The sequence below is a fragment of the Oncorhynchus nerka genome, linkage group LG5, assembly GCF_034236695.1.
Source record: "Oncorhynchus nerka isolate Pitt River linkage group LG5, Oner_Uvic_2.0, whole genome shotgun sequence".
NCBI lineage: Eukaryota > Metazoa > Chordata > Actinopteri > Salmoniformes > Salmonidae > Oncorhynchus > Oncorhynchus nerka.
In genome coordinates, this window is record NC_088400.1 from 33,441,157 (window position 1) to 33,457,896 (window position 16,740).

General features: G+C 42.7%; 2 protein-coding genes and 1 pseudogene across 2 annotated transcripts; all 3 read right to left on the reverse strand.

Moving 5' to 3' along the window:
• Window positions 1–142: 142 nt before the first annotated feature.
• LOC115130153 (protocadherin beta-15-like) lies at window positions 143–2,723 on the reverse strand (annotated as a pseudogene).
• Window positions 2,724–4,205: 1,482 nt separating this feature from the next.
• Window positions 4,206–6,602, reverse strand: LOC115131033 (protocadherin gamma-A10-like). The gene has a single exon (XM_029662651.2). The coding sequence runs from the start codon at window positions 6,600–6,602 to the stop codon at window positions 4,206–4,208; it is 2,397 nt and encodes a 798-aa protein (XP_029518511.2).
• Window positions 6,603–13,204: 6,602 nt separating this feature from the next.
• Window positions 13,205–15,622, reverse strand: LOC115131032 (protocadherin gamma-A11-like). Its single transcript, XM_029662650.2, has one exon. The coding sequence runs from the start codon at window positions 15,620–15,622 to the stop codon at window positions 13,205–13,207; it is 2,418 nt and encodes an 805-aa protein (XP_029518510.1).
• Window positions 15,623–16,740: the final 1,118 nt, after the last annotated feature.

Here is a 16,740-nt window from a genome sequence, read left to right on the forward strand (position 1 = left end):
TTGCAAATACAGACTGACAATGTAGACAAACATTGGAAAATGAATGTATTGCTGTGAAAAGTGTGATTTTCTATAGGACAAAGGATTTAGCTCTAATTGACGCTTTAATTGTTTTGCGAAGCATGACACCTGAACATGTATGGAAAAGTATAGCCTCAATTTAATAAAACATAAAACCAATAGTATATTTTTGTTTACAATAAAGCCCTACCTCTGGTGACCCTTCGGAGTCGTCACGATCTTCAGTAAAGTCATTTGGAGTTTTCCTCAGAGTCTGGTCTGCAGGCAGCGTGTTGTCACTGTAAGATGTGAGGAACTTGAAGTCACTTGTTCGCGAACCTGTCGTCAGGTATGCGTCATAATTGTAGGTGCTGCGGAGAGTTCCTGCCATATCCACCTCTGCGTAGTTGGGAGGGAGATACGCGCTGGGGATGGCGACCGCTCCATCAAACAACAGTCTTGGCTTTCTCCTTTGGCAAAACCTCACGGACAGGATGACAATGATGAAGGTGAAGAAAAAGGTGGAAACGGACACAAGCGCGATGATCAGATAAGAGGTGAGTTTGGAATTGCTCTCATCATAAGATACATCTTTCAGTTCTGGCACTTCAGCCAAGTTATCAGAAATCACTAAATACATGGTACAGGTGGCAGAGAGAGAGGGCTGTCCGTTATCTTTCACTGACACAATGAGGTTCTGTTTCATGCTGTCAGATTCAGAAATGTCCCGTTGTGTCCTGATCTCTCCACTGTGGAGACCAATAGTGAAAAGTCCCGGATCAGTGGATTTGACTATATGATAGGACAGCCATGCGTTCTGGCCGGAGTCCGCGTCCACCGCTATCACCTTGGAAACCAGAGAGCCCCCGTGCGCAGCTTTGGGGACCAGCTCGGTCATGAAGGAGTTCCCCTCCGGGGCGGGGTATAGTATCTGAGGAGAGTTGTCATTCACATCCGCTATGAACACACTAACTGTGACGTTGCTGCTGAGCGGAGGAGAACCGTTGTCTCTGGCCACCACGTGGACTTTAAAACTCCTGAACTGCTCGTAATCAAACGACCTCACAGCGTGGATCACCCCCGTGTCTCCGTTAACGGATAAAAACGAGGACACCGGGACACCGTTCACCTCACCAGGTAAGAGAGAATAAATCACTGTTCCGTTCTGTCTCCAGTCTGGGTCCCGTGCAGTAACGGAACAGACAGAGGAACCGGGTTTGTTATTTTCAGTCACGTGTTCTTTATAGGACTGTTCCTCAAACACGGGTGGGTTGTCGTTGACGTCAGCTACAGATAACTGAACACTTTTAGAGGAGGACAGAGGTGGAGAGCCCTCGTCGGTGGCAGTGATTGTAATGTTGTAATCAGACACTAGTTCTCGGTCCAGTTCGCCCGTGGTCACCAGAGAATAGTAGTTTTTGATGGATGGCACCAGCTTAAAGGGAAGGTTTTGCTGAATGGAGCAACGGACCTGTCGGTTATTCTCAGAGTCTCTATCCTGCACGTTAATGATGCCCACCTCTGTACCAGGTGACGCGTTCTCAGGTATGGGGCTAGTCAGAGATTTGAGATATATCACAGGGGCGTTGTCATTAACATCAGTAATTTCTATTATCAATGTAGAGTAGGATGCTAACCCTAAACCGTGTCCTTTGCGCTGATCTGCATTTCATATGAAGACTCCTTTTCATAATCTATTGGACCAACAACTGTAATTTTTCCAGTCTCATGATCAAGAGAAAATACATTGCTATTTTCATCTGAAACGTCATCAAATTCATAAGTAACTTCACCATTCAATCCCTCATCTGCATCCGTAGCACTCACTGTAACCACTACAGTATCTAAAGGAGAGTTTTCAGGCAGACTGGCTTTATAGACGGCCTGGCTAAACACTGGGGCGTTATCGTTAGCATCCAGTACAGTGACGTGTATGACTACAGTGCCTGATCTCTGCGGAGAGCCTCCGTCCATCGCTGTCAGTAATAACTTGATTTCATGGTGCCCCTCGCGGTCTAGCTCTTTGTCTAACACTAACTCGCTGTATTTGCGTCCACCACTTTTGGTTTTGACATTCAAAATAAAATGTTCATTTCTTTGTAGTGTATAGCTCTGAACCGTATTCTGTCCTATATCAGCATCATGGGCTTCATCTAGAGAAAAACGAACACCTTTGACTGCTGATTCCCTAATTTCCATTTTGATAATATCCTTTTTAAACTGTGGGGAATTATCATTTATATCTTGGACATGAAGACTAATACGGTGAAGCTCCAACGGATCTTCAAGCACAAGTTCCTGTTTTAATACGCACGAAGCCTTCTTGCCACAAAGCCCATCTCTGTCAATCCTTTCAGCTATAGTCAAATCTCCCGTATTCAGATTAATGTCACAATACCGTTCGTGGTTCCCATCGGTATCAATACGGGCCTTACGAGCGGGCAGTCTGCTCGCCACAAGCCCGAGATCTTTGGCTATATTTCCAATAACAGATCCGCGTTGCATCTCCTCCAGAAAAGAATAGCTCGCATCTCCATAGGTCGAGTGCAGCGATAGAAGAAAGAAAGCAACGCTGCAGACCAGACCTGTCACCGAGATTCCTTTGTGCCCCATCCTGGGATTAAAAGGTCAAAACACAATATAGCCTTAATAATACAATGTGAACAAATAGTATTCCACAAAAATATTCAGCTTGAGGAAAATAATATCCTCAAAATGTTCAAGCAATCTAACCGCGTCCAATATTTTCTGCAGAATGACACCCGAGCACCCGAGTCTTGTTACAACACCAGTGGGTGGAGAACTGGATCTATCCAAACAAACCTGGTGAACAGCGACACTTTGCGTACTCAACAGAAATGACATTATTTGCTTACAGATTTCTTAACGTTTTTCTGGCAGATGGTTATAAATACGCTTAATTAAGTAAGTTTATTTGGTCAATTAACTAAGGAAAACGAAAGAGAAACACAGAAAACGATAGGATATTAAACCTACAAACATAAATTATTACAATCACCCCCACTCTTTTTTTCATAATTTAAGATCAGGTATACTATGAATATAAAATACAACACATGTGCAAGAGAGGCAACAAAGCAATATATCCGTTGCTGGTCCTCAGCCAGAGCAAACTCATAACTGCTATAGAAAAAAACAGAGCAGGGGACGGAATAAGAATATGAAGGTCAAACAGCGATCAATATTAAAGCCAACTGGTTTAAATAGGATTTTAGCCATTTTAGCCATTTCAGCACCATGGACAGTGACATCGCGAGGACTCTCGTTGCTCTTCAGACGGTCTCACGACGCTTCTCCCATCACTCAGTTACTAATCAATACAAATGCCCAACTAGCTGGAATCATTTACTTATAGAAATCAGGACATTCAAATCACACAGTGAAGTTAAGATAGCCCTTTTTCACATGTCAAGAACAAAGTGTTTGTGTTTTTAACTAGGAGAAACGTCAACACGTGACGATATTTGTAATGATGTATATATTATAGGCAGCCAACTTAGTGTTTTTAGTTGCATCATTTATTTGTATGTGTTGGAGGCCCATTAGTAGGTTTATAACAACTTTTTTATGCTCAGAATTGACATTTTATTATTATTATTATTTGTATTTAATTGTTAGCATTATTGGACCGTAGTTGCCATATTATAAGTATTGTTTTTTGGGGGGTTGTTTTTTTATTTGGACATTCTTTAAACCGAGAAGGTGCATCTCAAGAGATTTCATCCTGTAAAATGTTTAAAAAATAAATATCTCTCCAAACACAGCATTTCTCTTTTCTTGCCTCTTTCCAAACAGGCTTTCACTCCTCCAGTGCAAAACACACAATAGCAATTAATTGTCAGTACAACCCTAATCAGAAAACCGAGAAGAGACTGAAGTCTATTATCTGAAAAATCCACCGATTCTATCAATTACAAAAAGAGCATATACGATGTTACAACTCTAGCAAACCACATATAATCGCACATTGGGATTTTGCAATTAAATTGCGACGGGACTGAAATAATAATCTAAAACATTTCAAATTGAATGAAACTGAAGTATAAATAATGTCCTTAATAGACAAGCAGGGTTAACGATGAAAAGTGGTTTCTCCAACAACAACTAAAATATTACACAACGCAGATTAGCTGCAAGTTTTAAATATAAGCCTAAAAAACTATTCCGTTATGTTATTATTTGCATTAAAAGCCTACCTCTGGGGACCCTTCCGGGTCGTCAAGATCTTCAGAAAAGTCGGTTGGAGTTTTTCTCAGAGTCTGGTCCGCGGGCAGTGTGTTTTCGTTGTACGATGTGAGGAACTTGAAGTCACTTGTTCGCGAACCCGTCGTCAGGTATGCGTCATAATTGTAAGTGCTGCGGACAGTTCCTGCGCCATCCACCTCTGCGTAGTTGGGAGGGAGATACGCACTGGGGATGGCGACCGCTCCGTCAAAGAACAGTCTAGGCTTTCTCCTGCGGCAAATCCTTACGGCCAGGATGACAATAATGAAGGTGAGGAAAAAGGTGGAGACAGACACCAGCGCGATGATCAGATAAGAGGTGAGTTTGGAATTGCTCTCATCATAAGAGACATCTTTCAGTTCTGGCACTTCAGCCAAGTTATCAGAAATCACTAAATACATGGTACAGGTGGCAGAGTGAGAGGGCTGTCCGTTATCTTTCACTGACACAATGAGGTTCTGTTTCATGCTGTCAGATTCAGAAATGTCCCGCTGTGTCCTGATCTCTCCACTGTGAAGACCAATAGTGAAAAGTTCCGGATCAGTGGATTTGACTATATGATAGGACAGCCAGGCGTTCTGGCCGCAGTCTGCGTCCACAGCTATCACCTTTGAAACCAGAGAGCCCCCGTGTGCAACTTTGGGGACCAGCTCGGTCATGAAGGACATCCCCTCCGGGGCGGGGTACAGTATCTGAGGAGAGTTGTCATTCACATCCGTTATGAACACACTAACTGTGACGTTGCTGCTGAGCGGAGGAGAACCGTTGTCTCTGGCCACCACGTGGACTTTAAAACTCCTGAACTGCTCATAATCAAATGACCTCACAGCGTGGATCACCCCCGTGTCTCCGTTAACGGATAAAAACGAGGACACAGGAACACTGTTCACCTCACCAGGTAAGAGAGAATAAATCACTGTCCCGTTCTGTCTCCAGTCTGGGTCTCGTGCTGTAACGGAACACACGGAGGAACCGGGTTTGTTATTTTCAGTCACGTGGGCTTTATAGGACTGTTCCTCAAACACAGGTGGGTTGTCGTTGACGTCAGCTACAAATAAGTGAACACTTTTAGAGGAGGACAGAGGTGGAGAGCCCTCGTCGGTGGCAGTGATTGTAATGTTGTAATCAGACACTAGTTCCCGGTCCAGTTCGCCCGTGGTCACCAGAGAATAGTAGTTTTTGATGGATGGCACCAGCTTAAAGGGAAGGTTTTGCTGAATGGAGCAACGGACCTGTCGGTTATTCTCAGAGTCTCTATCCTGCACGTTAATGATGCCCACCTCTGTACCAGGTGACGCGTTCTCAGGTATGGGGCTATTCAGAGATTTGAGATATATCACAGGAGCGTTGTCATTAACATCAGTAATTTCTATTATCACTTTGGCATATGATGCTAAACCTAAACCGTCCTTCGCTTTCACGCGCAGCTCAAAGGACGGAACCTCTTCAAAGTCAACAGAACCGATAACTTTAATTATTCCTCCCTTACGGTCTATAGAAAATACTTTTTTATCATCATCTGAAATGTGATCGAAATCATATTTCACCTCTCCATTAACTCCCTCATCTGCATCTGTAGCACTCACTGTAACAGCTACAGTATCTAAAGCAGAGTTTTCAGGCAGACTGGCTTTATAGACGGCCTGGTTAAACACTGGGGCGTTATCATTAGCATCCAGTACAGTGACGTGTATGACTACAGTACCTGATCTCTGCGGAGAGCCTCCGTCCATCGCTGTAAGCAATAATTTAATATCCTGCTTTACTTCACGGTCAAGCTTTTCATCTAGAACAAGCTCAACATTGTTACTCTCAACGGACAACACAAATTTGTCATTCTTTTCTAGAGTGTATATTTGAACTGAGTTCTTCCCTATGTCCGCGTCATGAGCCTCTCCTAATAAAAAACGAGACCCTTTCTCCGCGGATTCCCTTATCTCTATATCTATCATGTCATCATTAAATTTTGGCGAATTGTCATTAATATCTTGAACATGAAGAGTAATTCGGTGCAGCTCCAAACGATTCTCCAATATAAGTTCCTGGTTTAAAACGCACGAAGCCTTCTTGCCACAAAGCCCCTCTCTGTCAATTCTCTCCGCAACAATCAGATCTCCGGTACTCAGATTAATGTCACAGTAACGTTTACGGTTCCCTTCGCTATCAATACGGGCCTTACGAGCGGATAGTCTGCTCGCCTCCAGCCCGAGGTCCTTGGCTATATTTCCAATCACAGATCCGCGTTTCATCTCCTCCGGAAAAGAATAGCTCACGTCTCCATAGGCGGAGTGCAGCGGTAGAAGAAAGAAAGCAACGCTGCAGACCAGGCCTGTCACCGAGATCCCTTTGTTTCCCATCCTTAGATTAAAAACGTCAAATAACCACCTTACAGTTAGACAGATCGATGTAATGAAAAATTATTCGACAAAACCATGAAAATTCCCTATATTCTCAACAAAGAATATGTGCATCTACCTCAACTGTTATCTGCAGTGAAACGGCACCAGAGCTTTGTCAATGAAAACAGCAATGGGTGAAGAGCTACATATACTGTACCTCCGCTAGTGAACAGCGACACTGTGAGTACCCGTCCAAAATTACACATAGTGTACACATAAATACATATTTAAAAGTAGTAGGTGAACATTGGAAACATGATGTATGCCCCTAGCATAAGGAAAGGCATAACCAAATAGGCACAGGAAACATAAACATAAAACCACAATCACTCATTTCCCTAAAACCATTTGCACTCTCAAGTAAAGTATATGCCAGGTTGAAATTAACTACTATTTACCAAATGGTAGCTAGGCCTATAAAGTCTGCAGAGGTGCAGGGTCCTTCTGTCTCTCATCTGTCACTCATTGGTGAAATGCACAAAGCCAGTGAGTAGAACTGTCAAGGAAGATATAGCTGAAGTCGGAAGTTTACATACAGTACACCTTAGCCAAATATATTTAAACTCGGTTTTTCACAATTCCTGAAATTTAATCCTAGTAAAAAGTCCCAGTCTTAGGTCAGTTAGGATCACCACATTATTTCAAGAATGTGACATGGTAGAATAATAGTAGAGAGAATGATTTATTTCAGATTTTATTTCTTTCATCACATTCCCAGTGGGTCAGAAGTTGATATACCGTCAATTAGTATTTGGTAGAATTGTCTTTAAAATGATTCACTTGGGTCAAATGTTTCAGGTAGCCTTCCACAAGCTTCCCACAATAAGTTGGGTGAATTTTGGAACATTCCTCCTGACAGAGCTGGTGTGTAACTGAGTCAGGTTTGAAGGCCTCCTTGCTCGTACACACTTTTTCAGTTCTGCCCACAAATCTTCTTTAGGATTGAGGTCAGGGCTTTGTTATGGCCTCTCCAATACCTTGACTTTGTTGTCCTCAAGCCATTTTGCCACAACTTTGGAAGTATGCTTGGAGTCATTGTCCATTTGGAAGACCCATTTGCGACCAAGCTTTAACTTCCTGACTGATGTCCTGAGATGTTGCGTCAATATATCCAAATAATTTTCTTTCCTCATTCCTCATGCAATCTATTTTGTGAAGAGCACCAGTCCCTCCTGCAGCAAAGCACCCCCACAACACGATGCTGCCACCCCCGTGCTTCATGGTTGGGATGGTGTTCTTTTGCTTGCAAGCCTCCCCCTTCTTCCTCCAAACATAAAGATGGTCATTATGGCCAAACAGTTCTATTTTTGTTTCATCAGACCAGAGGAAATTTCTCTAAAAAGTACGATCTTTGTCCCCATGTGCAGTTGCAAACTGTAGTCTGGCTTTTTTATGGCGGTTTTGGAGCAGTGGCTTCTTCCTTGCTGAGTGGCCTTTCAGGTTATGTCGATATAGGACTCGTTTTACTGTGGATATAGATACTTTTGACCCCGTTTCCTCCAGCATCTTCACAATGTCCTTTGCTGTTGTTCTGGGATGGATTTGCACTTTTCGCACCAACGTACGTTCATCTCTAGAAGACAGAGCGCGTCACCTTCCTGAGCGGTATGACAGCTGCGTGGTCCCATGGTGTTTATACTTGCATACTATTGTTTGTACAGATGAACGTGGTACCTTCAGGCATTTGGAAATTGCTCCCAAGGATGAACCAGACTTGTGGAGGTCTACAATTATTTTTCTGAGGTCTTGGCTGATTTCTTTTGATTTTTCCGTTATATCAAGCAAAGAGCACAGAGTTTGAAGGTAGGCCTTGAAATACATCCACAGGTACACCTCCAAGTGACTCAAATTATGTAAATTAGCTATCAGACGCTTCTAAAGCCATGACGTCAATTGCTGGAATTTTCCAAGCTGTTTAAAGGCACAGTCAACTTAGTGTATGTAAACTTATGACCCACTGGAATTGTGATACAGTGAATTATAATTGAAATTATCTGTCTGTAAACAATTGTTGTAAAAATTACTTGTGTGATGCACAATGTAGATATCCTAACTGACATGCCAAAACTATAGTTTGTTAACAAGAAATTTGCGGAGTGGTTGAAAAACGAGTTTTAATGACTCCAACCTAAGTGTATGTAAACATCTGTGTTCAACTGTAAGTGATAGGCCTACTGTCAATCAAAAATAATAGACCCTACAGGCTTTACAAAACAAACACGAGCGTTTTAACACAATGGACAGCGACACTCCGATACAGTTCTGTACTTTTCTCAACATTGTGCTCTCTACACGTTGTTCTTTAGCCTTATGAGGGTACATACAATCAACGGTTCCGCAGAGAACCAGGCCATAACACGCTCTCTGTAATATTAAAACTGGGCAGTAGGCTATGAGGGAGAATTTATTTTTGTTTATCAGTCCCAAACCAAACGTTCCCAAACACAATGCAAAGAACATAATATCATCTGGGATGTCTGCCTTGAAATGAGGAGGGTTGTTTCAAAGCAGAAAATAAAACACTTACATCATATTTGAAAATACAAACATGGGACAGATAATGAATGCAAATCTACATATAGGAGACCTGTGGAAACTGTTTTCATCATGAATCACACATTTTTTTTTTTTTAAATTGTGGCCACAAAATACTTTGACTACAAGTGTAAAACCTGCTACAGAGCAGCGGCACTCTGTCATTCAGGGAAAATACCCACCTGTTTTGAGCTCCAGCTGTTTAGCCCAACAAGTAAATACTGTATATACAGTACCAGACAAAAGTTTGGACACACCTACTCACTCAAAGGGTTTTCTTAATGTTTTACTATTTTCTACATTGTAGAATAATAGTGAGGACATCAAAACTATGAAATAACACATATGGAATCATGGTGTAACCAAAAAAGTGTTAAACAAATCATAATATGTTTTATATGTGAGATTACTCAAAGTAGTCACCCTTTGCCTTGATGACAGCTTTGCACACTCTTGGCATTCTCTCAACCAGCTTCATGAGGTGGTCACCTGGAATGCATTTCAATTAACCTGCGTGCCTTGTTAAAAAGTTAATTTGGAGATTTTTCCCCCTCTTAATGCATTTGAGCCAATCAGTTGTGCTGTGACAAGGTAGGCGTGGCATACAGAATATTTGGTAAAAGACCAAGTCCATATTATGGCAAGAACAGCTCGAAAATAAGCAAAGAGAAACAATATTCCATCATTACTTTAGGACATGAAGGTCAGTCAATGCATTACATTTCAAGAACTTTGAAAGTTTCTTCAAGTGCAGTCACAACAACCATCAAGCTCCCTGATGAAACTGGCTCTCATGAGGACTGCCACTGGAATGGAAGACCCAGAGTTACCTCTGCTGCAGTTCCATGATGAAACTGGCTCTCATGAGGACTGACACAGGAATGGAAAACCCAGAGTTAACTGCACTTCAGATTGCAGCCCAAATAAATGCTTCCCAGAGCTCCAGTAAACAGACACATCTCGACATAAACTGTTCAGAGGAGACTGTGTGAATCAGGCCTTCATGGCTGAATTTCTGCAAAGAAACCACTACTAAGAAGAAGACACTTGTTTGGGCCAAGAAACATGAGCAATTCACATTAGACTGGTGGAAATCTGTCCTTTGGTATGATGAGTCCAAATTGGAGACTTTTGGTTCCAACCCTGTGTCTTTGTGAAACGCAAAGAGGTGAAAGTGTGATTTCTGCATTTGTGGTTCACACTGTGAAGCATGGAGGAGGAGGTGTGATGGTGTTTTGCTGGTGACAATGTTGGTGATTTATTTTGAATTCAAGGCACACTTAACCAGCTTGGCTGCCACAGCCCTCTGCAGCGATGCGCCATCCCATCTGGTTTGCGCTTAGTGGGACTATCACTTTTCTTTCAACAGGAAAATGACACAAAACACACCTCCAGGCTGTGTAAGGGTTATTTGACCAAGAAGGAGAGTGATGTAGGGCTGCATCAGATGACCTGGCCTCCACAATCACCCGACCTCAACCAAATTGAGATGGTTTGGGATGAGTTGCACCGCAGAGTGAAGGAAAAGCAGCCAACAAGTGCTCAGCACATGTGGGAACTCCTTCGAGACTGTTGGAAAAGCATTCCTCATGGAGCTGGTTGAGAGAATGCCAAGAGTGTGCAAAGCTGTCATCAAAGCAAAGGGTGGCTACTTTGAAGAATCTCAAATATAAAATATATTATGATTTGTTTAACACTTTTTTGGTTACTACATGATTCCATATGTGTTATTTCATAGTTTTGATGTCTTCACTATTATTCGACAATGTATAAATAGTACAAATAAAGAAAAACCCTTGAATGGGTGTGTGTGTCCAATCTTTTGACTGTTACTGTATATATATATATATATTTATATTTTTTTTTTACTGTTTTGCATGTTATTTCTTCATTAATACTTGTCACATTTCAGTTTGCAAACAATGTAAACCCTTTTATTGAGTTAATAAAGCTGCATACAAACATGGGCTCCAAGAAAGTTATATATACCCTCTCAGCTCACTGTCCACCAAGGACGTTGCCTCTCTGATCATCACTCTCCCTCGCTTGGGCAAGGGACATTTAAGGTACACTCAGATTTGACGATGTAAAACGTAATTCAAGGGTTGAGGGTTTAGGTCTGAGGGCTGTCTATTTTCAGTTTGAAATGCAGCCAACGTCTCTTTTTCGCTTTGTTGAGTAAGGCTGCTTCAAAATGCAGGTGTTTCAGCCTAGCTCATTGCTTTCTGTGGTGGAGGGGCAGCCAGCGACGAACACAAAGCGTAGGGGTTGGTAATCTTCTCTAGTTACGCCATTATTGGCTCAGTGTTCTGTCACTCATGGGGACACTCCCTCACTGCAAAACAGTTCAAGACCCCTTGGTTGCTGCCTTAGATTTACATTAGAAGTGCCCAACCAAGAAGGCAGAAAGTCATTGGCCACAGATACAATTACGTCAAATCACATTATATCTACCATAGCTTTGATTGAAGTGATCATGTCAACATCATACTTTCAAAATCTTAGCTAGCAAACTACACAGGCAGTCACCATCATGATTCACGTTGACAATCTACTGGCAAATCCTTTTCAATCCTTGTCATAGGAAGATCAATTATTGATAAAACCGTATCAGTGCTCATCGGCCATTAGACATAAACATTACACAACAAGTTGGAAATTGCAAATTCATCAATGAGTTGTTTGGAAGATATCAGTGGCTAACTGCAAGCATTGAAAAAAACAAATCCCTATGTCCTGCCTGCTATTCGGCGGAGAAAGTGTGTGGACCATGTCTGGTTTTAATGGTCTCTTCTCCAAGCTTAAAAGGATAAACATTAACACGCAACACAATGGGACAGAAAAGGTTGAATACATTGGCCATGCTGTCAAGCCAGCATGACCTCAGCCACGTTCAAACAACTGGAAACTCAGAACTGGGAAATTGTTTTGAACGATCATCCAACTCACAATTCCAAGTCGGGTAACTCGGGCCTCTTTCTAGAGCTCCAACCCAATCCTCACTGACGTCACTGACGTGATTCAACTTTTTTTGTTTGTTTAGAGTTCTCAGTTGTCTTGAAAGCAGCATAAATCCAGAGAATGCCAGACTTTTATGACAAAATTTTATGTCAAAATGTGCCCACAAGAAGGACCGCCGCGCCACCTATCTGTTCAAGTTAGCACAGCACAACTGTGAGTCCAAATATGTATTGTATGCTGCTACATAAATGATGTAATATATTATGTAATATGCCAGGGATTATGTAATATGCCAGGCAGATATGTGTAACTAAGAAGGTAATACTGAGTGTACGTTAAGTAGTAAGCTGTTTGTTGCCCTGTGCCTCACCTTAATCATTCGGTCCCTTTCCCCTCATCTGACTTGGTGGTGCACATGTAGGCAATAGCCTGTTTTAGAGAAATGTCAACATTGAATATTGTAAGAGCTTTCATTGTCTGTTTACATGCCCCGTTTATTTGTCCTATGATTCTGACTTGGTGTACAGGGAGAATACTGTAAGAATGGCCCATGTTCTGACTTCTGTCGCTGTACATTTCAAAAGCACTGAACAAATACTTAAATTGACTACGTCCGTCTTAGCTCGCTCATTCATGTCTTCATCGAAATGACGGATTGCCTCATTCACACACATCGTTCCATTATGCCATAGTTTGTACACCTCAATTGTCAGTAGAAATCACATTTATTTAAGCTAGTCAGCCATATCATGTATGTTTTTTTTAACGCAGCAAACGAGGCTGAATATACTCTTTCGCTGCCAGACAAGGCTCTACTGATGTAGCAGTGGTAAGGATTCACTCCATGGTGCTGAAAAGAAAGCTCTGCTGTTGGGACAGCTTTATGTAGGCCAAAAAGTTTGTGGGCACCTTTTTGTCACCATTATAGTGCAATTCATGTATGGTTTAGTGTTGTGTTGTGCAGTGACTTTGCTGGCATGAATTTAAAAAATGGAGAGCTCACCCCACCAAGATATACATGCAAAAAACGCCACTGATACAGAGCCTAATTAGTGCCAAGTCGATTAACGGTAAAGACCTACCTTTGCGGACACATCGGAATCTCCAAGATCATCAGCAAAGTCTGTAGTAATTTTTCTCAGAGTCTGGTCCGCGGGTAGTGTGTTGTCATTGTAAGATGTGACGAACTTGAAGTCACTTGTGCGCGATCCCGTCGTCAGGTATGCGTCATAATTGTATGTGCTGCGGAGAGTTCCTGCGCCATCCACCTCTGCGTAGTTGGGAGGGAGATACGCGCTGGGGATGGCAACCGCTCCATCAAACAACAGTCTGGGCTTTCTCCTGCGGCAAAACCTCACCGCCAGGATGACAATAATGAAGGTGAAGAAAAAGGTGGAAACGGACACAAGCGCGATGATCAGATAAGAGGTGAGTTTGGAATTGCTCTCATCATAAGATACATCTTTCAGTTCTGGTACTTCAGCCAAGTTATCAGAAATCACTAAATAAATTGTACAGGTGGCAGAGAGAGAGGGCTGTCCGTTATCTTTCACTGACACAATGAGGTTCTGTTTCATGCTGTCAGATTCAGAAATGTCCCGCTGTGTCCTGATCTCTCCGCTGTGGAGACCAATAGTGAAAAGTCCCGGATCAGTGGATTTGACTATATGATAGGACAGCCAGGCGTTCTGGCCGGAGTCCGCGTCCACCGCTATCACCTTGGAAACCAGAGAGCCCCCGTGCGCAGCTTTGGGGACCAGTTCGGTCATGAAGGATTTCCCCTCCGGGGCGGGGTATAGTATCTGAGGAGAGTTGTCATTCACATCCGTTATGAACACACTGACCGTGACGTTGCTGCTGAGCGGAGGAGAACCGTTGTCTCTGGCCATCACGTGGACTTTAAAACTCCTGAACTGCTCATAATCAAACGACCTCACAGCGTGGATCACCCCCGTGTCTCCGTTAACGGATAATAATGAGGACACTCGGACACCGTTCACCTCACCAGGTACGAGAGAATAAATCACTGTTCCGTTCTGTCTCCAGTCTGGGTCTCGTGCTGTAACGGTACACACAGACACACCCGGTTTGTTATTTTCAGTCACGTGGGCTTTATAGGACTGTTCCTCAAACACAGGTGGGTTGTCGTTGACGTCAGCTACAGATAACTGAACACTTTTAGAGGAGGACAGAGGTGGAGAGCCCTCGTCGGTGGCAGTGATAGTAATGTTGTAATCAGACACTAGTTCACGGTCCAGTTCGCCCGTGGTCACCAGAGAATAGTAGTTTTTGATGGATGGCACCAGCTTAAAGGGAAGGTTTTGCTGAATGGAGCAACGGACCTGTCGGTTATTCTCAGAGTCTCTATCCTGCACGTTAATGATGCCCACCTCTGTACCAGGAGACGCGTTCTCAGCTATGGGGTTAGTCAGAGATTGTAGATATATCACAGGGGCGTTGTCATTGACATCAGTGATTTCTATTATCAACGTAGAGGAAGATGCTAATCCTAAACCGTCCTTTGCGCTGATCTGCATTTCATATGATGACTGATCTTCATAATCCAGAGACCCAATAACTCTTAGTTCTCCTGTTTTATGATCCAGAGAAAATACAATGTTATTTTCATCTGAAACATGGTCAAAATCATACATAACTTCGCCATTGGGTCCCTCGTCTAAATCACTGGCGCTCACTGTAATTACAAGAGTACCTAAAGGAGAGTTTTCAGGCAGACTGGCTTTATAGACGGCCTGGCTAAACACTGGGGCGTTGTCGTTAGCATCTAGTACAGTGACGTGTATGACTACAGTACCTGATCTCTGCGGAGAACCTCCGTCCACAGATGTGAGTAATAATTTAAATTCCTGCTGTTGTTCACGGTCTAGCTCTTTGTCTAAGACTAAATCGGCATTTTTCCGTCCATCACTTTTTGTATTAACATTCAAAATGAAATGGTTATTCCCTTCAAGTGTATAGCTTTGAACCGTGTTCTGTCCTATATCCGCATCACGAGCCTCATCTAATAAAAAGCGAGCTCCTTTGACGGACAATTCTGCTATTTCAATTTTAATCACCTCTTTCTTAAATTGCGGTGCGTTATCATTTATATCTTGAACATGAAGACTAATACGGTGCAGCTCCAAAGGATTCTCCAATACAAGTTCCTGGTTTAAAACGCACGAAGCCTTCTTGCCACAAAGCCCCTCTCTGTCAATTCTCTCCGCAACAATCAAATCCCCGGTAGTCAGATTAATGTCACAGTACCGTTTTTGGTTCCCTTCGGTATCAATACGGGCCTTACGAGCGGACAGTATCCTCGCCTCCAGTCTGAGATCCTTGGCTATATTTCCAATAACAGATCCTCGTTTCATCTCCTCCGGAAAAGAATAGCTCACGTCTCCATAGGCGGAGTGCAGCGGTAGAAGAAAGAAAGCAAAGCCCCAGACCAGACCTGTCACTGAGATTCCTTTGTTTCCCATCGTTAGAATGCGGTGAAGAAATCCCCTTATATTTAGATTGATCGAAGTATAACGATTCCACAGGCTGAGATATGGTTTGATAAAAATTACAACAAAAAATAAACCAAGAGAATGCGCAATCTGACCATTTCCACGGTTTTCTGCATTAGTGGCAAACCCTGAGCTGTAACTACGACAGCAGTGGGAGGAGAGGTGTATACAGTATATTCAACCTCAGCTAGTCAACAGCGACACTTAGAGCAACCTTCAGAAATGACGCATACTCAATTACATTGCACTGTTAAATATATTTGATACAGGAAATATTTACGTATACTTACTCATAGTATATCCTGTAGGCTTCTATGTTGAGGAAACGAGGCCATTGTAAGCGTTTAGAGCAATCAATAGCCGTAGGTCACAGCCAGTATGTTTCAGCACCATGGACAGCGACCACTAGGGACCGACACTCTCAATCTTCTCGTCTCTCGAGTCTCTCTATACAAATAGTGTTACGAGTTGGAAACTAAAAACCAACTTACCATGCTGCTACTCTTACAGTTAGGGCTCCTTTACTTTATGAGGCGACAGAGATGGTTGGTTAGCAACAAATAAATACAATGGAATCACACCATTCTAAGAGCATGCATATCAACAAAACGACACGAAAGTCCCAAACCTGTCAATCCTCATCTCAATTTAGTTTGGCTGCTATAAAGATACCCATACCCATTTGTTAATACCATGTCGTTAACAAGTGCTGGGATCCCATTGTATGGGCCTACTATTAGTACACTGAAGGGATAGAGAGCTCGGGAGGGAGGGAAAGAGCAGCGCGTGCGCAATTCATTCGAAGCAGCTCGTGCCTGGTGCTACACAGCGGCATACAGAGAGTCATTTTAGAACTGCACACAGCGATGAAATAGTCACCGGCCAAGTCGACTGATTAGCCTTTGTACTTAAATGCAAGGTATTCATTCCAGTGATATTAAACAGCATAGTTAGCCTACGTTTTCGGGTTTGCGAGGCCGAGGCAGTATTCTTCAAAATAGATGTAGGTTAATATTTCGTTTCTGTAAAGGCTACGCTTCAGACACACAAAGCTTGATGATTGCAACCCTGTTATTTCACATTCCAAA

What these genes read in the sequence shown, in the direction of transcription:
- LOC115131032 (XM_029662650.2), bottom strand. Translation starts at nt 15,622, where the DNA reads ATGGGAAACAAAGGAATCTCAGTGACAGGTCTGGTCTGGGGCTTTGCT.
- LOC115131033 (XM_029662651.2), bottom strand. Translation starts at nt 6,602, where the DNA reads ATGGGAAACAAAGGGATCTCGGTGACAGGCCTGGTCTGCAGCGTTGCT.